This window comes from Triturus cristatus, chromosome 5_2, assembly GCF_964204655.1.
Source record: "Triturus cristatus chromosome 5_2, aTriCri1.1, whole genome shotgun sequence".
In the NCBI taxonomy this organism is placed as follows: Eukaryota; Metazoa; Chordata; class Amphibia; order Caudata; family Salamandridae; genus Triturus; species Triturus cristatus.
This window is the reverse complement of record NC_140588.1, coordinates 1,091,506,987-1,091,533,179: the sequence shown is the minus strand read 5'-3', so window position 1 is coordinate 1,091,533,179 and position 26,193 is coordinate 1,091,506,987. Positions and strand designations below refer to the sequence as shown.

Below are 26,193 nucleotides of genomic sequence, written 5' to 3'. Positions count from 1 at the left end.
CCACTGCAGCATCGGGAGAATGCAAAACCTCGGCGCAGGCGTCTATCAGGAACTTCAGGCTGGTTGTTGGGGGAGTGGACGGATGCAATCGTGCATGTGGAGGTGCCGACTTGGAGCCGAAGAGCCAGGAGGCGCCCTTTGATTGCTGCAACGGTCCCCAATACTGAGCCCTTAAAGTGCCTAGCCAGAAGTATGGCAACCCCACCCCGCTTGCTATTGGTCAAGGACCAGTACTGGTGAGGGAAATGGCCACGGCGCATACGGTGAGTGTCCACTGAGAGCAGGTGGGTTTCTTGGATGAGGCAGATATCACCCCCAGAGTTTTCTAAGAGGGATAATATCACCCTACGTTTAACGGGGTATTAAGACCCCGCGCGTTGAGACTGGTGATTTTAAACTCCAGGTGGGGAAGTGTAGGTTAGAGAAGCGCTAGGGAGAAACAATCCGTCCCCCGGGGGAGAAATGGCATCAAGGCCATGATAGAGGAAGATAGACATGCGTGCACGGGTACCTTGTGTGGAGTTGACAAACAAACTCACTGAGGAGACGACCCACCCTACCCCAAAACGGATCCCATACAAAACCCCCCAAAACAAGAAACAAAGCGAGAACCTTAACCCCTTCCATGCTGCGCAGATTCCGCCGCTGTGCTGACGGAATCTTGCGCGGGCGTGGTCATGACGGAACGGTTCCGTCATGAGCACAGCTCAACCGTGGCTCATGACGGAACCGTTCCGTCATGAGCACCGAAGGGGTTAAGAACGCACGTGAAACATGACCAATGTCCGTCAAAAAGGGGAAGAGCTGAAGGGACGTGGCACAAGGCCGCCGTTCAACCCACAATGGGTAGAAACCCCACCAGTCTGCCCGAGGAGAGGTCCTCAATATCAGGTCAGGGCAACTCTCCAGTCCCCCCCAACTCCCAGCAAAGTGTCTCTCCCAGAGTCTGTAGTGAAGAACCTCATGGTGTGACTGGGCGTTCCGATACTTGCGACAGAGGTGAGCACTGCCCCCCGCTCCTTTTCCAGCGTAGCTTGATCAGGTTTCTGCGAAGCGGCACCCTTCCCGACCCTCTGCCAGTCCATCGAGCGTCTGCAGCGTGGAGTATGCGATTTTTCATCCTGTGACGACGCAGGTGCATACCCCAAACCAAGTACCCCAGTGGCCTCAGACAGGGAGCGGAGTTGAAGGAGCTTTCCTTTGTGCTTGAAGATGATGCGGAAGGGTTCCACGCATATGGGATCCCGTGCTCCCTGAAATACGTCGTCACCACCTTGATGTCGCGGTGCTTGGCCAGCATGGAGGCTGTCAAATCCTGGTAAATAGTCAGAGAGTGACCTCTAAACTGTAGGGGTTGTGCCTCCCTCACCTTGTGCACTATACGCTCCTTCAGCTGGAAGTCATGGATACACGCAAGGATGTCTGGCGGTGGGGAATTGGCACCTCTTGGTAGGCCCACTCTATGCACGCGGTCTATTTGAATGTCAAAGGTTTCCGACTCTTCCAGAACCTGGAGAAACAGTGCTCGCACATAGCTGCGCGGATCATCCCCTTCTTCCTTCCATGGCACACCTCGGATCCTCACGTTATTGCGCCGGGACCGGTTTTCAAGATCCTCGGCGTGAGCCTGCAGGTCAAGATGGTGATCACGCAGTCGCAGCATCTCTTGCTGAAGCTGATGGATGTCCTCCTCACGGCTCACGTCGTGTTCCTCCAAAGTGGCCACACGCCCCCCTATGCCATCCACATTGCGGCGCACTTCACGTAAGTCCGCAGCAAGCTGGTCTTTGATGTCTTGGATATCCTCCTTGATTGCCGTAAACAGTTCCAGCATAAACGCTTTAGTGGCTGGAGCGTCATCTCCCCTGTTGTGGAGGCTGCCACTGTTTGAGGAGCATGTCTTTTAGAGATTTTTCCCTCCTGTGGCGGGCTGCTGCCATGTTCCACCAGCCACTCCAAGCCCCTTAAGCGCTGAGCCCCAGCAGAAAGTCCATCCAGCAGCCTGGAGAGGGACACAGGAAGGGCGCCATGAATAAGGCCCTCACGTCCCGGGTTATGAACAAGTATGGCGCACCCCATGCCACGATGCGACGGCAGTGCCAGCAGGAATCACACGGCCCACAGTGTCAACATCAGGCGCGGGGGCCAAGCCCCGGGCGCCACGCAGGGGACACCAGAGGGGTACAGTCAATTAAGGCGCAGCAGCTATTCAGGCACGTGGAGAGTAGATGCCCTAATGCAGGAAGGTCAGAGCTCCTCTTGAGCCTTTTATCACTATGGCCCCCACGCCAGAGTCCAGGCGCACTCTGCGGCGGACGTCCACTCCAGCCCCCCCAGGAGAGGCCAGGCCCAGCACCACCGCTTCACCAGGGCCACGGGCAGTTAGGGGGAAAGCGCCCAGCCACACAGCAAAATGGCAGATCGCCGCAGAGATCGGGGCCTGCAGGACTCACCCTGCTCCAGTGCGCAGCGCTTGCACGGGACCCTCCAGGGGGGCCCAGGTACTAGACATCCACCTCTGCCAGGGCGCGCTCCAGCAGGCGCCCCTGCGGCTCTTCCCCTCACCTCCGCCGCGGGAGGAACAGCCGTCTCAAGCCGGCGAGGTGGCCGCCGGGCTCTCACAGTGGTCTCAACCACACTGCCTGCCGCTGTAATCGGTGGTCGGGGACCGCCCGTCAGCACCGCCAATCCATCAGCGCCTCCTCCGGCCCCCGGGCTCCGCCATCAGCCGCGCCTGCTGCCGTCGCCGCCCCACCGGGGCTCTCCGCCGCCGGGGCCTCGCAGACGCCGCCCCTCCGTAGCACGGCGATCCGCGGGGTCGGGCGCACCCCCACCGAGGTCTGAACACGCCGTGAGAGGCTGCAGGGGAGAGGTGCTGCATCAAGGCGAATGCAAAGCGGGAGCCGAACCTTTATTTTTAGGCTTGAATGACAGGCCCATCAATTTGTTAATTCTTAATCCAATTCCCAAGAGAGACAGGAGGAGACACCTTCTTAAGGTGTTTGGAGAGTCTGATGACCGGTCTTCTGAAGGAGGAGGGGTGGTCTGCTTTCTTTCTATGTGCAGTATGTATAAACATATAAATAAAGCCAACTTGCAATTTTCGACAGAGTCAGATACAGTAAATAAGGAAGGATGTCTCCTTGGCAGGTGATGGAGTCGTAGTCCTTTTGCTGACACGCAATACAAATCCTCTTCCATGTAAAGGAATGGCGCGCCCTGAATGAAGGTCGCTTGACTTCCATTGCATCCCCACGCATGATGAAGGACAGTGATAGGACGGCGCTGCCTGGACCTCGGGAGCCGCGCTGCCAAACTCAATGATGCGAGAGTGTAACACCGAGCCTGAGGTTTACAGTGACATTTGTAGAATCTTTTCTTCTAAACCTACTGCCGCTAATGTTTGGCCGGCCTTCCATTCTGGCCATCCTTTCCTCTCTGCTGGCCAAACAGAGAGGGGGCAAAGCAGCATAGGTCAGACTCTTCAGCTGTGCATCTCGTTTGAGGGATGCAAGTCTCAGCCACGAGGAGTGTCTGAGAGGGACGTCCTGTCGATAACCAGACTTCAACAGCAGCATTGATCACCCGTTGAAGAACTGGGGAGAGGTCTTGTTGATCCCCAAACCTTTCCCTGGGATGCTCTGGCAGGTTATGGGAGAAAGATTTCCGTCCATCCCATATGTCTCATCCATGACGGCAGAGCAGTGCTAGAACCTTTTAATGCAGGGGCCGTCGTGCAACATGTTTCAGCCCACAGTGTCCATCCTCTTGCTCTCCTCGTCAGTAGTGCGGAGGTTTCTGGTACTGCAGCGATTCTACGTCTGACAGACTCTGGATCTGGCTCAGTTTTGAGAAACTCGGCAGCTGGAGAAGGAGACTCGTATCACTTCATAAGCCGCGGTGCAGCCGTTTCACTACCAATGTCAAAAACATTTCTTCAGCCACTTCCTGGAAACCTGAAAGCAATGGGAGGAGCGGCCCTGATGCAGCTCTTGGCTGCAGCGATTCCACCATCACCAGCTCAGTGGTTTGCGGTGGGTCAAGGGGGATGTTTAGCGCAGTCGCCTCTCTAACCAACACATTGGGAAAGGTGGCACTGTTATCCACTCCGGGGACTTTTGTTGGGGTGGCTGCAGGTGCTGTCTGAGCATACGACAAGGAAGAGTCTTTATCCCTCGACGAGCCTTAGGACGAAGGGGAAGGAGATGGAGATGTGTGCCTTCTATGCCTCTTTGCCCCCTTCTAAGTGAAAGGATCCTGGAGGGGAAGCAATACGTTTCCAGGGCTGACAAGGAGACACTAGCATCTTCCTTATGGAGGCACAGATCTCAAACACAACACGATCCAAGGAGGACAAGGGAAATGAAATGATACACCAGGAACTTTTAAAGGGTCTTCTAAATTTTGAAGGCCACAAAGGTTGTAACGGGGATCGTCCAAGCCCCTTTATGAGCATTGGTAAAATCTTCAAAATCTATCTTCCTTGCGACGTCAAGAATGACCTAGGGTCTGATGGCACTGTCAAGGACTGAAACAGTGATGTCACACAACTAGACTTTATCGACAGAGCTGGATACCGTTCGCTACCTTGGGTGCTCTGACATCTCTGAGGACAGTGTGCGCCTCGACGACTTGGAGCAATAGTGGTGGTGACGATGTAGTCGTAGTTTTCGCTGCCGAGCCCTTTAACAGCAAGCATGATGGTGCTAATGCTCTCAATGGCAACACCACGGTCCTCACCCATAAACAGGTCAGTGGATTGTGAGAACGGTGGTGGGGAGGTCGTCTTTACCATCTCTGGATTGAGGGGTCCGAAGGAGATCTCGCCACATTGCCAGTGAAACTAGAGTGTTCCCTGGAGGCCTGCTCTCGTCTTTTCTTACCCTGGACTCTTAGGTCATCCAGCTTGCTTCGCCATCAAATGTATTATCTATAATTCAGTTTCCTTTTGGTCATTTTTTGACAAATGTCACACTTTTGAGGCAGAAGGCGGCAGGCAATTCCACACAGATGTGTGTGACCGAAGCAGCTTCCTTCTTCCCATGAAGGCACTGCACAAAGAAAGATTGCATTTTTGACTGAAAAAAATATTTCAGAAGTACAAGGAAACAAATGAACACTGTAGCTAGTCCAAAACGATGTTGAGCGAAAGTAAGAAAATTGAGGTGTGAAAACACTCAATGAGTTACCAGGATCCCAGTCACACGCGCCGGAAAAAAGAACGGACTGTGAGGCAAATGTAAGCACAAGCAGAAGCTCCTGGAGCTTTCAAGGGACAGGATACAATTTCAACTCTTTCAATGCAGGTATTTCAGGCTGGACATGTCCTCACTGATAAAACATAACATGGCAGGGGTTCACCAAAGGTGCTGCAATGGAGTCTGAGAAAAAGGTCCGCTTTAGCACATTTTTAAAGTCTGGCATTCGGAAAACCTGGCTTAGAATAGACTTTCACAAACTGTACATATGGATATGCTGCACTTGTCACTCTTTCTGATGAAAGAAGATCTAATATAAGACCCATTCTGTTGCCGAAGTGTTTCGGGGAACCCGAGCGCAGAGGGAAATTTTTCTCACATTTATGGCGATGAATGAAGATTTCTCTCCCTGCACATTGTAAAAATATTCTTTTAGCACTTTGTAAAGTTTTAGTGCTGATAAATGTTTGGCTTTTCCAGACGTTTCAACTGCTGACAGCTCATAAATCACTAAAGTCCAATACACCTGAGGGCTCGAGAGGTATGTTAATAATCCAGAAAGACAAGCATTCAGCTTTTTAGCCAACTCTGGGTGGATGCAGGTGTTTATCATCGAGTGATACAACTTGAGAAGAGTCTGAGTGAACTTAAGACTGTGTTGTGTGGTGTGAGGAAGGATTACACTTGTACACAATGTGACGTGAAACAAGGTGAACGTGCATGGCTCCTAAGAGGAGATCAGTTTAGGGGCTGACATGTTTCAAACATTTTGAATTTGTACTGAATATTAAAGTACGAGTTACTTACCTTCGGTAACGATGCATCTGGTAGAGACGATTCTAGCAGCAGATTCCTTCACGTAGAATTATCCCCAGGCGTGAGACTGGATCTGGAAGCATTTTGCCATAGCATCCCTGCACGCTGGGGGCGACATCACGTGACTCCGCCGAGGCGTCGTCCGCGTATGTGACGTCAGCGAGGTCACATAAGACCCGCCCCGGCACGCCCATGTCAGTTTTCTTCTGAGAACTTTTCCGCACCCCAACGCGGAACAACCAGATAAAAAACTGTGGGAGCATGGAAACAGTGTGCGAAGAGCAGAAAAATTGGAAAGAAATGGTGACTACCACCACCAGGGTAGTGCCAACACCGCAGACCCCAAGGGCAGGGAAAGAAGAACAAGCAGAAACCTGCGCAGCCACCCTGCCCGCACAGACAACCTCCCATCCCTGTGCCACGCAGGCAAGAACAGGCATAAAAGTCATGGCACACGTAGGAAGCCCACCCCCCTCATCCTGAGCAAGAATTGGGACCAGTCCCAAGACAGACAGGGACAACAAACCTCCAAGCCACCCCAACCTAGAGGGCAACCATCCACAAGGGACAAGGGCAAGACAAGGCCAGATGACCCTTAATCAGAGGATAGCAATGGAAGGAAGGGAAGGGAGGACAGGGATAGAAGCAATCCCCCCCAAACCTGGAGTAGCTAGAGCAGAAGGGCACCAGAGCACCGGAACCCCATCCTCCAAAGGACCAAAAGAGGAATGAACCGCCCCCAGACGGAGCCACCCGTCAAGAACAAAGAAGGCACTAACAGGAGACACAGCCCCCCACCGGGAGGAGAGTACCGAAGACCAACCCAAGGGTCCTCGCAGAAGAGGGGAGGAAGGGTGGGCCGTGAAGGAATCTGCGGCTAGAATCATCTCTACCCGATACATCGTTACCGAAGGGAAGTAACTCGTACATCTGATAGAGACTACCTGCCGCAGATTTCTTCACGTAGAATAGATACCCTAGCAATACCCCCTGGGAAGCAGGGTCTGCGAAAGGACCCCACCAGCCAATGCAGAACAGAGGGCCCCCCTGGAGACCAGATCTGTGGACCAGGTAGAACCTCGCCCCTGCCAGGCCAAGGGAACCCCCACAAGCAGAACCCCACCGACCCCAAGGGGATGTAGGAGGGAAAGAAGGCTGAAGAGGCTCGTACACTCAGAGCAGAGGAACCAAGGGCAAGGACAGAGGCCGAAGCACCCCACTCCCCCACAAGGCAACATAGCTTCTGCCCAATGCCAAGACAGGCAAAGCAGAAGAAAAAGAAGAAGAAGCCTAGAGGACCAAAGGAAACTAGGGAAAAGAAGGCAAACCCATTCCAGATGGAGAGCAGCCTGTCAGACAGAACAATGCCAGCAGTCAAGGCCAGAAGCAAGAAGAACAGCCCGAGGCCCCAGGAAGGCCGAGTAGGCGACGTCCTGCAAGGGAGACACAGGATCATCCCAGACCTCAGGACAGGAGCAGGGAGAGGAGGAGATGCCCGGGCCACCACTACGAGTGGCCACACACACGACCTCAGGAAGCAAAAGCAACCTACCTAAACGCCATGGAGAACAGGCACACGAAGGCGACCAGAACCCTCTAGCAGAGCGCAAGCCATATGACAGCTACCACTAGCCCACATAGGGTAGGTTAAGTCCCAAGATACGGGAACCCTCTTTGGAAGAAGTTCCGCAGCAGAGGAAGAAACAAAAGAGCAACGGGGAAGAAAACACCCCCGATGAAGGCTTGACAAACAGCCCAAGCAAAGCAGAAGGCCCAATCTCAGGGCCAAGTCTGCACAACAACTCCTGTAGAACCACACACAATCAACACAAGGGCCGTCCAGCAGCCAACAATGCCAAAGTCCCAAGGAAGAACGTAAACGGCTAGAAAACACACTGCACAGTCACAACAGCCGGCCTAAGAAGGCCCAGAATCAACGCAACTCAGAAGTCACTGAGGAGGGGACGGAGGAGGAGGATAAGGTGGAGGAGGACGGAGCCCTAACAAGAGCCTTTGGATGGCGGTGTCGGCCGGGGCATGGAACAACAGGCTGCCATCAAACGGAAGGTCGATGAGCCGCTCCCGAATATTCTCAGGGAACACTCCGTCCCGAAGCCAAGCATGGCGACGGAGAACGACAGAGGAAGCCATTACCCGGCCCAGCACCTCAGATATCCAGAGCGGAGCAGAGAATAAACGCTAATAGGGACACTTACCCTGCGGTCTACCCCAAGCCACCTTACACCCATTTTTTTCTTTTAATTTTTGGAAAACCTTTATTGTTCACAGTTGCATCATCATGTAGTGTACATTCACCATCCATGGTGCCGAAGCAGTTAGACAACATGCAGATGTTTCCAGACAATATGACACAGCCATTCAGCCGGCAACCCGGGGGTCCGGCGGCGTTGTACATGTTGGCAATGTGACAGTCATTAGGTGTACACTTTATTTGATGGTAGGTCTATGTTGCTTTTCTTTTTTGTGTGGTGTTTCGGATTCGTAACGGTGGCAACAAAGACGGCGCTGTAGCCCAGCTCGCACCGCGGCGGCCGCCGCCGCCACCCAGGCCCGTATCTAGAATTGTACAGGTCTTCGTGGTGAATCTCAATCGTATGGGTCCCCGGGCAGCACAGCGGCAGCGACGTGTTCGCAATGCGGGCCGGAGCGCGGCAGTAATGCGTCAGTATAGCTCACTGAGATATAAAAGCTAACACTTAAGTCCGGCGAGTCTAGTCTGCAGCTTCGTATGTCGGGTCCATGCGTGGGCTATGTGGCATGCATCTGGCCCCCCAGCGCTGCGCCCTTCAAGCCACTGAGTATCGGGGTACGCCCAGTTGTCAACACAATGTGCCCTTAGCAAGATCTTACTGCGTGCTCTGGACGTATCCATCCCTGGTGGGGCCCGTGTGTCATCGCTGCTCCGCTGCCAGAGAGCGGCGCACGCTAAATAGGGTAGCGCTGCGGGGTTGCCTGACGACGCATCCACCGTCTGCAATCTGTGATAAGGCAGGAATCCGGTCAGAAAACTTGACCAATAAACAAACTGCTCCCTACGCTTACGCGGCGATAGGGGGAGTAGGGATTAGGGTCATAAATTCAGGCGGGGTTAAGGGGGAGGGGGGGGGGGGGGAGATCATCTCGTGCTAGAGCGGAGGGATCAGCAGCCATCCAGTGGGGCACAGCAGGGCTGCGCACTGCGCGCGGGAGACAGCGGCCAGGAGGGGGGGGGGGGGGCCCAGGTAGGTCGGGGCCCCAAAGTGCCAATGTCCACACTCACTTGCTTGGTACTCGGGGCGCTTTGCTGCGTGGAAGGGGGAATAGCAGGGTGGGGCGAAGTGGTCACATCCTCCCGTCTGGGTCCCCAGCCAGGTGTCGTGTACGCCGCTTCATATCGCGTCAGCAGTGTTCAATGGGTGCGTGTGATATCTGTGCAGTGGCAGACCCCTGGTGTCGGGCTCATTTAGGGCGGGAGTAGGGGCCACCAGAGGCGAACAGGGGGGGGCCGGGATTTAGCCCCGCCACAGCTTTAGGGCTGTCTCCGCCAATCTGCAAGAGATCGGTAGAGTTTAATGGTTCAGGTTACCCCTCGATCCTGGCAGGCCATCTGAAACGCTTTGAGAAGTTCATCCCAAAGCTGGGCGATGGGGAATTTCCGGAACCCCGCGGTTTCCTCGCGGAGGAGCACCGCACTCTCCGCTTGTGCCCAGTTGATGAAGGAGGCTTTCCAGTGCCTAACGTGTGGGGGGGTCGTGGCCTTCCAGTGCTTAGTAAGCAGACGCTTGGCCGTTATAAGGCCCATGTCCCAGAAGCGTGCCTGCACTTTGTTGTTTTTTGTGCGCTTATACAATCCCAATATGCATGCTTCCCATGTGTGCAGCGGTTGCCCGTCAGTGTCGCGCGCAAGTAGTGTCAATACTTCGTCCCAATATGCCCGTATATCTGGGCAGTGCCACAGCATATGCAGGAGGTCTGCTCCCGGTAGCAAGCAACGCTGGCAAGCTGCGTCCGTCAGCGAGAAGTATCTATTTATCTTGTCGGGCGTGAGGTATGCGCGTTGCAGTATGTAGTATTGTATAATTTTAAAGCGGGGGTTACGTGGGATGTTGGTTGGGCCAGCCAGGATCAGTGCCCATTCTTTGTCTGTCCATTCTCTTCCCCTGTCCGCCGCCCAGCGTTCTCTCAGCGGTAGTGTGGACGGTTGCGAGTGTGCCTAAAGTGCTTGCGCTAGCCAGTGTATAATGTGCGAGCCGTTGCCCATAACATGCAGGTATTGTATGAAGCTGTGCATCGGGGGTTCTACTGTGATGTCGCCCCAGGCAGTAGTGAGTGTGCGCAAGAGGGACGCATGTAGGAGGAACTGCCCCGCCGGGAGAGCCGTGCCATCAGCCAAGTTTGCGAAGGTGAGCAAGTCACCATCTGCGTACAGGTCACTCAACGTGTCTACCCCTGCGCGCTCCCAGTCAGCCAATTGGGCCTCTGTGAGCGGCCCCGTCGGGCCAGGCATGCCTAAAAGCGGTAAGATCGGGGCATATGGCGTAGTTGCGCGCGTGAGGCGAAGGCACCGCAGGAAACACCTGCGCGCCACCGCCAGGTGTATCTGGGAAGGGCATATCGCGCGGGTAATCGGGTGGAACAGCGTGTTTATCCGCGTTCGTGACCAGGCAGCTGCGTTCGAGGCGGTATCCTCAAGCTGCTTGCCGCTCAGCCATCCCGCCACCCATTGCATCTGCGCCGCGAGGTAGTATAGCTCCATGTTAGGGACTGCCAAGCACCCCGAGTCAGTGGGCATGTATAGCTTGGTCAGCGCCACGCGCGGTCTCCCCTTGTTCCAAATAAGGCTGCGCAGCAGCACCTCTAGCTCGCGGAATAGCTTGGTGGGAACGTACACGGGCATGTTTGCAAAATAATAGAGTAGCCGAGGCAGCACAATCATCTTGGTCAGCGCTACGCGGGTAGGTACATTGAGGGGTAAGGTGTTCCAGAAATCGATTTGTGCGCGGATAGAGGCTATCGCTCGGAGGAGGTTTCCCTCCAAGACGTCAGCTGGGTTTCTGTATATTTGTATCCCCAAGTAGCGGAAGGTGGTGGGGTACCAGTGCAGCCTGTCCCCTCCCAGACGGATATCACATTCAGGCGTGCTCGGACTAAATGGGTAGGCCCCCGATTTGGACCAGTTGACTCTCAGGCCCGACACTTCCTCAAAGGTGCGGAAAATGTCAGTGAGGGAGGCGGGGATGTCAGTTATGTCAAGCCACCTTACACCCATGTGGGTTACCATCCTGGAACCCCTTCCTTTTCTGTCGTGCACAATCACCGCATTAGTTAGGTCCTGAAGAAACGCCATTGATCATTCTGACTATTTAGGCGTGAAACATGTCGACCTTTTGTTAAGTTAAACGGGCACATTAGGCCTCATTGTAACTCACCGACCTTCTGTTTTTTTTCACCTACCAGGGGAACTACACTATTAAAGAGTCCACCAGTGGAAGCCCCTAGGTAATTTTATCTACCCCTGCACGCACCTCACCACTTTTCTCACTGGATCCACCACACACACCCACTCACCAAACGGGTTTTCTCTTTAAAGATCTCCGTTAAAGTGACCCTTCGGGGGCCCGTCGGGCATTGCAACACCGGCCCGACGAGGAACAAAAGCCCGATGATGAAGCATGACATCCTTCGGGGTGTGTGAGGGCAACTAAGAGGCAAGACTTGGCCCTCCCCTTCGGGATTGGATCCTGGATATTGGGGATGAACCTCTGCCTCTCTCTTTTTCACCCTCTTCTTCTAGATCTTTCCTACTCTATAGCTTTCCTCTCTTTTGACTGGGTGACACCTTGCACCCTCTACATGGAACAGTGTCCCTTGTGATTTAGCAGTCATTTGTGGAGCACGGACACTGGACCGAAACGAGCTCTTGGTCCCCCCTCCTTTTGTTGACTTAATTCAAGCTACACTACCTTGGAAGAAAGGTGCTTACCTGGAACAATGGATTGTTGCTTGACTCCGGTTATAGAAATGCATGCAATAAATGAACATCTATAACAGATTCAAGCCACGAAAAAAACTACACGTGTCTCGGGAAACTATACTATAAAACATTCAGTACCTTACCCGGCCATACAAGGTGTGTAGCAGCGAGTGGCCTGTCCGGTCCGCCACACAGCAGCACCGATGCGCCTGCCCTCCTTTGCCAAACTGGAGGCTCTGCCCTCCGAAGGCACGTTGGTAGATCTTTCCTTCCTCTGTTCTGCTGAAAGGCATGCCATAGTTTTCCAGCTGGTAATCAGAAAGGAAACAGTCATTTTGGGTTCAATTTGAACATTAATCAATCATTCTCTCAGCTGGTGACCCTACTCGCATTACAAAAGTACTGTGGCCTCATCAGACCTCCCGGCAGCCCTGGGCCAGAAGGAGCAGACGCACATTGCTGTGGCTGACTTTCAATTACCTATACTTAGCAGCATATCAACACACAGTGTGATCACAAAGTGCAGGAGAGACCACGCATACTAATACACAAACAATGATCACAGATGAGCTTTCCACAAACATTGCGTACACATTCTGTGGCGATTCTCCCACTAGTTTGAGATCGCTGCTTTAGAAAAGTATGTCTGTCGAACTTTGAAGGACTGATCTATCTACGGACAAAGTGAGTCCTTGGATCGTCCGAAGAATCAGACCAACTAGGGGGTAGGAACATTTCCTCACACAAGCCAAAAACTCAAGCAAGATCCAACACGGCCCAATTTAAGAAAAAACAAGTCACGTCTTTAGATATCAGAACAACATACCTTTTGTAGGCCTGGGCGGTAAATTCCGTTCCGCTCGCGGAATTTGGGTAATTTCGCGTTCCGCGGAGAACGCGAAATTGCCCAAAAATCTGCGTTCCGCGAAGTCGCGAAATTTTTTGCTTGTTCGCGTTCTCAATATGCGTGTTCGCGAGATATTTTACCCCGAGCACGCAAACAGCGATCGCGAACAGGAAAAAAGTATCGCGAACAAGCAATTCCGCGTGTTCGCGGAATTTCTGCGTGTTCGGAGATTTTTTACCGTTTCACGGAGATTTGCGTAACGCGATTACGCAAATTCCACCCACCCCTAACCTTTTGGCTATCAAATCTACGCCTATCGAGTCACCATCCCTTTCTATCTTACATATATATGTTACTGCAGTCAAAAACCCAAAGCGAATCTTGTGCCACAGAGCTTTATTTCATAATGAGTCAAAGTGTACGGCAGCTGCATGAATGTGCTGGAGTCCCCACACTACTGATATGGCTACCATAAGCCATATATGAATATTGTGGAATCCTTTCTGGATCAAGGTATCTGCTAAGAATCCCTCAAAAGGAGTCACACTGGACCCCTGAAAGTGAGGCAGCCCTGCACTAGCTTGAGAGCTGCACAGATCAATCCTTTCATTTATCTGGATAGATTTTGCACCGAAGGTTGGGTGGCGGGATCTGAGTAGAGGGGTATGCAGAGTCCCAAAAGGCTCATCGTCCTTTCAAATTCACAAAAGGTAGTTCATATCACTGACACTGTCCAAACCAGCTTGAAAGTTTGGATACCCAACGTGAGTTACCTTTTTGGTAAGGTACGGTGAAATCCATCAAAAAAGAAAGTGTCATAAACGTAGAGACATGTTGGAGTAACTAATTCAATTCATTTCAAATTTAGCTATTGACTGGGATTTCAGGAGCTGGGTAGTTTTGACTCTGCAAGTTATTCAAGACCAGCAAACCCTTGTGTGGTTGGGAAAGGGGAATAAAGAAAGAACCACACTCCTGTCCCACAGACATGTTTGTGTGTGTGGGTGTTACCCAGAGGGGAGGAACAGGTTATTATTTCTAAACCGAAACAGCTACTTTGGGCACTACGGTGCCTTTCATAATACGCATGCTATCCTTTCTCAGGTGTAACCTAGAAAAGTGGATGAAACCGCACTGAAAGAGAAATAGCTCATCAGTGTAAACATTTAAATACTGATAAACACCTGAAGAAAGAACCACAAACTAAAATGCTAGTCAAAGAAAGAAAAGTGGGAGAGAATGAGCCCTAGATTTCCTTCCTAACAGGGACAACACAGTGTACCTTTGTTATACAAGCGAACCACAAGAAAGGCAGGTCTAAGATCATTCAGCTTGAGCTTTGTTGTTTAGGGATGCCACTAAAATGTTGTTTTTTCCATTTGTTTCCTTCAGTTTTGTGTGCTTGAATTAAAGGTGCAGGCTTTACAAGCATGCTTTAAGTCTAATGTAATTATTTTATGCACTGCAGAGAATCTGGAAATATTAACATCATATTTGATCTTTTGGCGGTGTGTAATTAGTTCGCTGATTGGTGAAATGGCTGGTTCATGAGAATCTTGGCCAATATGTAGTATCACATTTACCCGAAGCACAGTTTGGGTAAAGCCATGTGAATGATGAGCCCCCCTCTTCGAACAATTCAGAAATCGATATCAGGTCAACAGCCAAACATCCCAGGCTCTAACCACATAATGCAACGTGTAATGACAGGTACCTGTGAAAAAGAGTACTGTCACCATGCATAAGAATAGTGGTGAAAACCGGACACAAAAAACTCTTCACATACCAACAAAATTGATAATGGCAAGGTGCCTCATTGCGGTGCGCGACACCTTCAGCCAACTCTGGCGTTTTACTCAACTGTGCTTCACTCCTGGGATTTTTTAGCACATTGCTGCAATATTAATAGGAACAGTGCAAGTCTCAGTACACAATGTGATGTCTGTAAAAAGGTCAGGACGGACTTAAAGGGAGACATTTGCCATGGGCACACTTGGCAGCTATGAATGTTACACAACAGCAGCACCACTGATGCGGTCAGGCAAAGAACACAGAAAAGCAGTGGCGGGCATGCGTAGGACATCAGGTATCAGGTGCCTTAGAATGCAGGGCTACAAATTCATCTGGAGTAACTCCACATCTTAAAGGCTCCCAAGGTAATACGCTGCTGACGGGTTGACCACCACCAGCAACGTCATTATATTTAGCAAGAAGTAGGTCAGTGGCCCCCAAATGTGTCCAGAAATCTGCTTGTTCAAGCACTGGAATATAGCGCTTCACTCGTTGATCCATTACTAGTCCTGCGAAGCAGACAGAGACCGACAGAGTGACTGAGAGGTAATGAGTTGTGAGAGAGGGTAATGGGGTGTAAGAGAGTGCAGTACACAGACCTTCTATGCTTACAACTGTCTCACAAAAGTCCACTGCACACATGGCCAAAGGGAAGAGAGCACATACCCTGCATTACTTCTCCTTTGAATTAAATATCTACTTTATAACAATCACTACAAAAAAATGTTTGGTAAAAATGTGTATCATCTATTTTGGGGGTTAGGCAACGGAATAAGCACGGATTTCAAAAGATTTGGAAAACGGAGAAAATACCACAGAAATCCACACAAAAATATAAACACTGGAATCAGGACAGCCTAATGAGATGGTATGATGGTGGTGAACACCCAACACCTGCATGACTGCAGCAGCAGCGAGCACAGCACATGCAGCAGAAGCCACATCCTCCGCCAAGTGTCAGTATACGTTGGCATATATCGATGCTATATGTTGGCCCGATGAAGAGCATGTCTGAAACACTTAAAACAGCATTACTAGTGCGAAAGTGACGAGTGTTTCAGGAAGTGGAATGCACACAGCACCACTCTCGCGGCACCAATGGTGGCCAGTTTTAATCCACTTTCACATCGGTGCCAGCGGTCATATCATTAGATCAAGGTGACATAAAAGACAGGTTCACATTCATTGAAATACATTCTAATATTGGCAGCCGCCTGCCTTGACAGATGTTCTGATTATAACATGAACGTAGATATGCAAAGTTTATTTGACCTCAATAACAGAGGCGGGTGCCTGTTCAGTCATGTAGTGGATGGCATCCTGGTCGCCCAGCCAATCGGAGCCCTTCACGGTGTCATAGAAGTGCCATCTCCAGTCATCGGATTCCATGTTCCCCAAAGCGGCATTGATTCCACCCTGCAGAAGAACAGAGACAAACAAGGAGTTTCCTACTTCGTGAAAAATACAAATATACACCTCTGTAGCAGTCCTTTTTCGAGGTGTGTCCTGGACAGTTCAGCATTCTCGCCACATATGAAGGGACGCATTTTATTGACTTTTTATTACTTTTTTACCATTAATATTAATAGCATACATTTACAAAAAATAAAAACATTACAAATGGTAGGCTTGTCAAGGCTGGACCAAAAGGACTTACAAATTCTGGTTTATCTGCGCCTGCTTTCTGAAATCAACATACCAACTATCAGGATCGATCTATCTATAGATCTCTCCAGATATCCATATAAACACAGGCATAGATGTATGCGCAGTGATCAAGCGTAACTCATTGATCCAAGAGGAATCTATGCAAAGAGTTTGAATACAATATTGAATGAAAACATTTAGTTTTAATCAAAATGTTAATTTCCAATAGTCTGAAATCCCTACTTCTATAACGAATGGCCTTAGATTGGATCATTTAGATTGAGCTCGCGTGTCATTTTATCTTTCCTTTAACTAGCATCACTCCTACCTGTAGCCCGAATATTAACCTCTATGCTAGACCTCAACTGTAGCCCAGCTCCAACCCTCACCGGACCCCATCTCTTGCCCTAGGTCTGGCATACCCTTCCCTTCAACCTTCACTCCAGCTCAGCCGCGGGCCGTGCAGGTAAGCGCGGTGGGGCCGGGCGGGATTGCGACAGACGATGCAGAGAGACATTTATTTATTTAATTTCCCCTCAGCATTGTCCGTTGAAATAACCCCCTCCCCCAACTGGCCCCACCAGCCGCCGATGTTACCTGCACGGACCGCTGCTGCTCCAGCTATGAACCTAACTGTATCCCTCACCCAAATGCTAACCCTCCTTGTAGGACTTGGCCCTTTTTCCCTCATTTGTTTTCATTTTTTCATGTTGATGCAGATTCAGGGGGCCATTTTACCCACCCCTGAAACTTCTGTCTGAGGGCCTGAAGCACAAAATGGTGGCCACCTGTGACATCACCAGCATCCACTGGAACCTGCTAGCACCTTCCAGAACATTCCAGAACCCTGTGACAGTTGGAGGCGGTTTAGAATGTTGGGAAGCTAAGACAGAGAGTTGGCAGTTGGAGCTGGCAGTTGGCACCTGACTGGTGAGGAGTGAGCAGCAAAAACGTGAAGGAGGAAGGAGTGAAGCAGCAGGGGTGGAAACTTGTGCCTGGAGTGGGGTCCATAAACCCACCCTTGATACTAGTCCCTACTGACGGAGCCCAGCCTAGAGCCCTGTGTGGGAAGAAGTCAGAAAAACCATCCTGAGGACCTGGACAGCAGGAACAGGCCTTAGAAACAAGAGAACAGCAAGATCCTGACCTGGAAGCTGGTTTCCCTGAAGTCCGACGTCGAGTAGCCTAAGACCTGGAGCCCGAGGTGGAGAAGCGGCGCTGACTGGAAAAGCAGACGTCGTACCCGGAGCCGCCAGAGGTCGAGAGAGGGCGCCGTCAGAGGTCGTGAGGAATACCAGAGGTCGAGGAGGAAGTCACCCGAGGTCGAGTGAGCGGCGTCATCGGAGGAGTGAAGTCCGCCCTCCGGAGTCGTCGGAGACCGAGGTGAAGTGCAACGGAGGTCGGGAGTGAGGATCGCACTCCGGAGTCACCGGAACCTGTGAGGATCGGGCCGGAGGTCGGGAGTGGAGGTCGCACTCCGGAGTCGCCGGAAACCTAAGGAGAGGGACAACGGAGGTCGGGAGTGAGGATCGCACTTCGGAGCCGCCGGAAGTCGACATCGAGGCAAGGCCGGCCGACGTCATCGAATCCGAGGTCGCCATCGGACCGGAGCCGCCCGAAGTCGACGTCGAGTAAAGACTGCCCGACGCCATCGAATCGGAGGTCGAGATCGAACCGAGGCCGCTGACATCGAGACCGGATCCGCCTGCCGGCGTCGTCAAAGAACTGACATTGTGCCGAGGCCGCCGACATCGAGCTGGAACCGCCTCACGGCATCGACCCGACTCCAGCGGCGTCGGAGCATCAGAAAAAGGGCAGTAAGTGGAGTAGAGGGCGCCTAAGGCCCTGTGGAGACCTGAGAGACTGCTCTAAGGGGCTAGGGAGGTGCTGGAACCAACCTGACTGTGCCAGGGGTGAACTGGGACTAATCTAGAGAAGTTGTGTGGAGAGAGAGAGCCAGGTCTCTGGTATTTTCCCCCTTTATCTACCTCAGTTTAGGCCTCAGCCTTGTCCAAGCCAGGGAGTAGACACCCTCAAGCCTTCCACATCCCCACAAGCTGTGCTTGGGCCAAATCAGCCCTTAGGAATTCAAAAGTGATCTGATTCCATGAGTGTCACTGTCAGCTTTTAAGTATTTATTAGGGGCACTGTATTTATTGTATTTAACCTATTTATTGTTCCACTGTATTTATTGGTCCACAGTATTTATTGATGCACAATATTTATTGGTTACAGTATTTATTGCCTCAGAATATTTAATTGCCTGTCTGTATTGCACTTTTATTTATGCCTTCAGTATTTATGATCACCCCTATTTATTGAATCATTAAGCCAGTATTTATTTGACCTGCACTTTCTAAAAGTTTGTATATTGTGATTGTTATTTATTTTCTCCAATCAGCAACTAAGAGAAAAAGAAGATAAAGAAAGTTATTTTCATAATTTTTACGGTGTAGAGTCGTTTTTGGAACGGATGCACGCATGGTTATTGTTTGGGTATGTTGTATGCTTAGCACGGAGCCTGATTCCTGACCACTCGAGCCAAGCTACCACAGTGTGTCCGGAAGACCACCACCACCCCTTCTAGTGTGGGAGTGGTTTTCCAACACTCCTGGTAACCCTAACTCCGAGACTAACCCACGCTATTAGCCTAATCTTATGCCTAATACCAACTCTCAAGGTAACCCTAACTCCGAGACTAACCCACGCTATTAGCCTAATCTTATGCCTAATACCAACTCTCAAGGTAACCCTAACTCTGAGACTAACCCACGCTATTAGCCTAATCTTATGCCTAATACCAACTCTCATGGTAACCCTAACTCCGAGACTAAACCATGCTATTAGCAGAATCTTATGCCTAATGCTAACTCTCATGGTAACCCTAACTCCGAGACTAAACCATGCTATTAGCAGAATCTTATGCCTAATGCTAACTCTCATGGTAACCCTAACTCTGAGACTAACCCACGCTATTAGCCTAATCTTATGCCTAATACCAACTCTCAAGGTAACCCTAACTCCGAGACTAACCCACGCTATTAGCCTAATCTTATGCCTAATACCAACTCTCAAGGTAACCCTAACTCCGAGACTAACCCACGCTATTAGCAGAATCTTATCCCTCACCCCAATGCTAACAGTAACCTTAGTCCGAGACTAACCCACGCTATTAGCCGAATCTTATGCCTAATGCCAACTCTCAAGGTAACCCTAACTCGAGACTAAACCACGCTATTAGCAGAATCTTATGCCTAATACTAACTCTCAAGGTAACCCTAACTCCGAGACTAAGCCACGCTATTAGCAGAATCTTATACCTAATGCTAACTCTCAAGGTAACCCTAACTCCGAGACTAAACCACGCTTTTAGCAGAATCTTATACCTAATGCTAACTCTCAAGGTATCCCTAACTCCGAGACTAAACCACGCTATTAGCAGAATCTTATGCCTAATGCCAACTCTCAAGGTAACCCTAACTCGAGACTAAACCACGCTATTAGCAGAATCTTATGCCTAATGCTAACTCTCAAGGTAACCCTAACTCCGAGACTAAGCCACGCTATTAGCAGAATCTTATACCTAATGCTAACTCTCAAGGTAACCCTAACTCCGAGACTAAACCACGCTTTTAGCAGAATCTTATACCTAATGCTAACTCTCAAGGTATCCCTAACTCCGAGACTAAACCACGCTATTAGCAGAATCTTATGCCTAATGCCAACTCTCAAGGTAACCCTAACTTCGAGACTAAACCACGCTATTAGAAGAATCTTATCCCTCACCCCAATGCTAACAGTAACCTTAGTCCGAGACTAACCCACGCTATTAGCCAAATCTTTTGCCTTATACCAACTCTCATAGTAACCCTAACTCAGAGACTAACCCACGCTATTAGCAGAATCTTATCCTTCACCCCAATGCTAACAGTAACCTTAGTCCGAGACTAACCCACGCTATTAGCCGAATCTTATGCCTAAAGCTAACTCTCAAGGTAACCCTATCTCCGAGACTAAACCACGCTATTAGCAGAATCTTATCCCTCACCCCAATGCTAACAGTAACCTTAGTCCGAGACTAACCCACGCTATTAGCCAAATCTTATTTCTCATCAAAATGCTAACCCTCATGATAATCCTAAATCCAGGAGCAACCCACACTATTATCCTAATCTTATCCCTTACCCTAATGCTGACCCGCATGATAATCCTAAATCCAGGAGCAACCCACACTATTAGCCTAATCTTATCCCTCATACTAATGTTAACCCTCATGGCACCCCAAGCCTAAACTATACCATGGCCCTAACCTCATCCCTCACCCAAATCCTTTCTCTCACCCTCATTTTAACTGTAAACCTAACCAAAACTATAACCCCATCTTATCCCTCACCCCATTTCTAACACTAATGTCAACCCTTATCCCGAACCTTTCTAAACCACTCCACTAGCTGTATCTTGTGCCTCTGGCCCTACTGCTACCCACACTACTATCCTAATCTCTTACCCTGACTTTCTCTATATACCCAAACAATATTGTAAACGTAACCTTATCTCTCACCCTTACCCAAGATCTAACACACACATTAACTCTTCACCCAGCTGACACTGTAACCCTAACTTTATCCCTCAGGCAAATCCAATCCCAACCCTCAACCTAACTTTACTTTCACCCAAATCCTAACCAGTTACCTTCCTTCAAACCTCTCTCCCTCTCTTGAGCGGAATTACATGTACTTTGAACCGAGTGATTTGACTTACTTGCCAACTACCAGCCAAATCCAGTCGACAATAAGTAACCAAACTATCTAACGTAATGGGACTTTTCAAAAAAGATCTTGCAAGACACCAATGCCCTCCATGTTTTGAGGCCTAAGACAGTGGTACTCAACCCTTTGACTATGGATCCCCAGAAAAAGACATTCAAACAAATACACAAATGATGACACATTTTATTTCATTTGCAAAGATGTTTAAATAAATAAATAAAATAATTTCAATATGAAGGTTGGAGCTTTTCTAAATTTGAGGTCACTCATCATCCATACTATGTTCTGTTTGGTGCGCCCGCACTACTCCCACAAATCAATCTAAGGACACCAATTTTATTTTTAGTCTCGAATTTCAAATTCCTTCACATATACAGTACATTTAAAAATATATAATTGCACATTTAGCTTCCTTATTTATATAAACCTTATGAAACTGTTAATATTATTTAAGCTGTCACAGACCTCCCGAGGGTCTCTGGACCAGAGGTTGGGACCCGCTGGCCTAAGCACTTCATGGTCATCATTATGTTTCCTGGGGGGTGGGGATTCCAGAGACACTTAAAATCCTGGTTAGGTACAAGATGTTGAAAATACTTGGATACAGAGGCTGTATCGTCAACGTACTTCTGGAATGAGGGGCTCGAGATCACAATCGGGGCGGGGGCACTCTTGAAGCTATCCCGGATGACTGAAGACGCAAACCGTAGCCTAATAACTTCACATATTGCAGAAACTTGGTGGCGTGTGTACTACAAATGACAAAAGAAACGTGGAATACTGACATTTAGGGAGCTCAATGATTAATTACAATATGTTTGTATCACTGGGCAACCCCAAAACAGATGGAAGAGAGACCCCTCCTGCCCACATCCTCTCTGGCACAGCCTATTCTCAGTAGCACCGTCTTCGGATAATATACCCAGTGTAGGATCTTTAGTTGGACCATTCGGAATCTGGTGCGTATTACGACTTCCCGCGGGCCCTGTAAGGCCTCATCCATTCCTCGTCGTCTTGTTGGCCTAGGTAACTGTCCCATGATGTCTTAAATGCTCCCAGAGGGTCAGGAGAGTAAAGGATTTTCGGATATATGAACGATATTGCCCTTTTGGTCAGAGGGTCAGTCAGCAGTCAATCCTCCAGAGGGGACACTTCCTCTAGGACCACCGCTTCACAAATATGGCTTAAGGGCGTGTCCCAGATGGAGATATTTCAATCATTTCCCTTGTCCCATTTCGTATTCCTGTTGTAGGGTGAGAAACTTAATTTATGCCTGTCCTTTCCATACACCCCCAATCTATCTAGGCCCAGCAATTTCCATTTGCCAAAGTTACACAGCTGGCCCACCTTTCAAAGCGGATCGCTGTCCCAGAAAGGCATCATCTTGGTTAACTTCCCTTCCCACACCAGGAACTTCGGTGCTGCTCGCCACGCCCTTACCACAGTCTGTGTGTAGTGGCAGGTCTCTAGTCATTCCCTGGTCGTATAGTAAGAGGAGACAACCCGAGTCCCATAGATGCTCCATCTACTCTGTAGGCGGGTTCAGCTCTATCGCTGAATGCCCAGTCATTCAAGCTCACTAATTTGGAGGCCCATTAGTAAGCTCTAATATCCGGTACCGCCAACCCCCCTTCATAGACTCCTTTTTGTAGTTTACTCAGGGCTGTGCGCGGGGCGCTCCCGCCAGAGCAGTGACCTTAACTCGGCTTTGACTTTTTTGAAAGAGTGGGTTAGGGATTTCAAAAGGTGTATTTTGCATTGATTAGAGCAACCGCGGGAGCGTCATCATCTTAAATAGGGCCTCACGTCCCATTAACGTGAGTGGAAGTGATCACCAACGAATCTATTCAGCTGCAAGTCTGCATTTCGTTGGTAGAACTCCTGAGGATTCTTAGCCCTGTATATCCACAGATATTTGAAGCCCTTTATCTCGACTGGCACCCTGCACCGAGTCGTGAGCTCGGAAATAGCTCCCACCAGTGAAAATAGCAGAGATTTGTCCCAATTAATGCAGTATCCAGAGTAGCCCCCACAGATACGGAAGATCGGCAGCATTCTATCAATGTATTGCCTCGGCCTTCTGACGTACAATGATGTCGTCTGCATAATGAGATATTAGTTCGTCCCTTTACCCTCCCACTGGAATATCTCATATCCCATGCCGCTAATGGCTCTAGGGCTAAGGAAAATACTAGAGGGGACAGAGGGCAACCCTGCCTAGTTCCTTTATGGAGCAAGAACACCCGTGACACAGTAGCATTGACTTGCACCCTTGCAAAAGGTTGGTGGTAGAGTAGCCTCACCCAACCAATGAAATTTGGTCCGAAGCCCAGATGGTTCAGGACGGCAAAGAGATAACTCCATTCCACACTATCAAGCACCATTTTGACATCTAGGAACAACAGGGCTGCCGGGTCATATGTATTAGAGGCCGCGGTGGACATTGTCCTTATCTTTATATCTTGAAGGAACTCTGTACAGTCAACCTCCGTCTTTCCAGCTAAGGAGGTGTACAGTGACTCATAATATGTGGCGAACGCGTCTGCTATCTCTTTGCACATCTCGTGTTTATGGCCTGTGTTGTCTACTATCTCTGGGTCCCATTTGTTTTCCGTCCCTTTCTTGTCCAGGCATGCCAGGAGCCTATTAGCTTTACCTCCCACTTCAGTCTGTGTTGGGTGGCAAGCACCTGTGTTCTGGCTCTATCTTCAAGTAGGTCATGAAGCTCCCTCTGGAAATGCCCCAGCTGGAGCCTCGCCCGAGTCATTCGAGTCATTCGCCCCTCCTTATACCACTTGGGTCTCCAAACTAAAAATGGCGGTCTCTAGGGCAAGGCACTGAAGCGTCTTTTCTTTTGTCAATGCCCCAATTTGGGCCTGCATCTGGCACCTGATCACTACTTTAAATGCTTCCCAAAGTGTCACCCTCGAATGTACTGAGTCCACGTTGTCTTCAAAGAATTGCTCAGCCCTTTTCCTAATGGCAGACTTGAATTTTTGGTCTTTAAGGTACCAAGAGTCAATTTGCGGGGGTAGGGTGTGGTCTCTCCGGGGGCCCTCCAGGACAACCACTACCAGATAATGGTTTGACATCCCTCATGTTTTATGTGTTGCTTTCTGAAAGTCCCCCAAACCCTGGCCAGCGTTAAGATGTAGTCTAGTCTGGAGAGGCTCCCATGTGCTGCCGATATGTGTGCATGGTCTAATAAAGGGGTGTTGATGTCTCCATATGTCACTTAAGCCCACTGTCAGGAGCAAATCTTTCAGTGAACTCAGTCTCCGTCCCACCGCTGTTCCCCCTATAACTTCCATCTCAGCTGAGACAATGTCATTCATGTCTCCCCCAAAGATCAGTTGGCCCTCTGAGAGTTCTAATAGTAGTGGACCTAATGCATCCAGTTTGGAGACCTGGAGGGGCATATACCGAGCAAAGGTTCAGAGTCCGTCCCTCCTATTGGCCACTTATCGCCACGAATCTCCCCAATGGGTCTGTCCATGACTTATTCCGGGTAAAGAGGAGCGTCGCCCTGCATAGTATTCCGGCTCCCCTGGAACCGGACGTGTAGCCTGGGTGCGCTAGCAATGTATATCCGAATCTATTCGGTGCCCTACACTGATTTTCAAGGAGATGTGTCTCTTGTAGCAGTATATCATCGGGGAAGTGTCTTTCAATGAATTGCAGTACTATTGTCTGTTTTAACCCACAATTAGAGACATTGACATTCCAGGACCATTTCTTTACTGATTTCCGAGAGGCTTCAGGAATTGCCATGATGTAGGGTTGTCTTACCCCCCTCCCATCCCTCCCCCCATCTCAATGTAAACTCTCCTTTGGATGACACTGTTTCTTGGATGGTACTTGTTCCTCTTAAAACCACCCCATAGCCATTAACTGGCCGATGGCAACCCAATGATAAAACAACTCCCCACTCCACCCCCCCTCCCCCAACTGGAAACCCCCTCCCTTGCTAAATAGGCTGTGCATATCCTAAATTATCAACCTGTAGAGTGCCTGTCGCCCGATCACGAAGATACAACAAATTACGTAAGTGGTGACTCGGCCGCTTAGGAGTGTCAACTACTACAGTTCCTTGTGTCGAACCCCTCTGTAAACAGTATTGTTGTGAAGTGCCTTTACCATCAAATAATTCCAGACTCCCACCTCCTCGCTGGATGTTGCTTACAGTTCCAATGACATTTCACCATCACCAGCCACGGGCTCCCTTCGAACCGGATTGTCAGAGTCCTCAACTTGCATTGCTCCCATCGCTGTCAGGCCCCGCCGCATGTACCTCCTCTGCTTCTTGCTGGTCTGACTGCTCGCTGCTCTTTTTCCTTAGGTCTGGAACTCCTCGGACAGGTTTTGTCCCTCTGCCGATGCCTCGGTTGCTGGTGCGGCCGCCCCTTCCAGCCATTCCCACGCCACATCCGGGAAGGCGAAGTGCCAAGTTTTGCCCTCTGCCATTATTCTGAGTTTTGCTGGAAAGAGCATCATGTATTTTATTTCTCGCTCTTGAAGTTCCCTGCTCAATGCCTCAAAGCACCTCAGTTGCACCTGCAGCGTAAAGTCAGGAAAGAACCAGAACTGGGTATTTTCAAAATCTATGTCCCCTATGCTTGCAGGATGGCTTCACGGTCACAATAGTTAAAACTCTTTGCAATTATTGTCCTTTGAGGTGCTCCTGGTTTGGGCGGGGGCACCGGGGCCCGGTGTGCTCTCTTGATGAAAAAGAATTTGGACAGTCTCTTGGGTCGCAGTGTGTTCACTATAAATTATTTCAGGAAGAGGTCAACGCTAGGGCCACCACTCTAATGTTATTTCTTCTTGATCTCCCCACCTGATCCTCGAGTTTGGCTGCCATGGTCGTTGTCCACTGGGTTTTGAGTTTGCACTTGTGTCTTCAGGTGTTTTGTCGTGTTTTGGAGCTGGGCAATATGAGTCTCGGCTGTCGTGACCTTCTCCCTCAGCTCTGACAGTTCTGTTCTGATCAGGTTGACCTCGATGGTCACGGTGCCTATTTTTGGTTCCAGAGTGCCCTTAAAGGCTCTTATGGCTGCCATGATGGCTCCGCTGTTCCCTCCCCCGCCACCTGTGGAGGTTTTAAAATCGCATATTTGTCCAGTTTGCTTGTTTGGAGGGCTCCCGGCCCCT

At 50.0% G+C, this 26,193-nt stretch overlaps 1 protein-coding gene across 1 annotated transcript in view; it reads right to left on the bottom strand.

The window, feature by feature from the left end:
* The window catches only part of SDHA (succinate dehydrogenase complex flavoprotein subunit A), a 207,259-nt gene that overhangs the window by 99,937 nt on the left and 81,129 nt on the right, over positions 1-26,193 (bottom strand). The window contains exons 4-5 of the mRNA XM_085608457.1: positions 15,899-16,042; positions 12,132-12,296 (exon numbers count right to left, since the gene is read on the bottom strand). Coding sequence (XP_085464583.1) covers positions 12,132-12,296; positions 15,899-16,042 — 309 coding nt within the window. The remainder of the gene's footprint in view (positions 1-12,131; positions 12,297-15,898; positions 16,043-26,193) is intronic.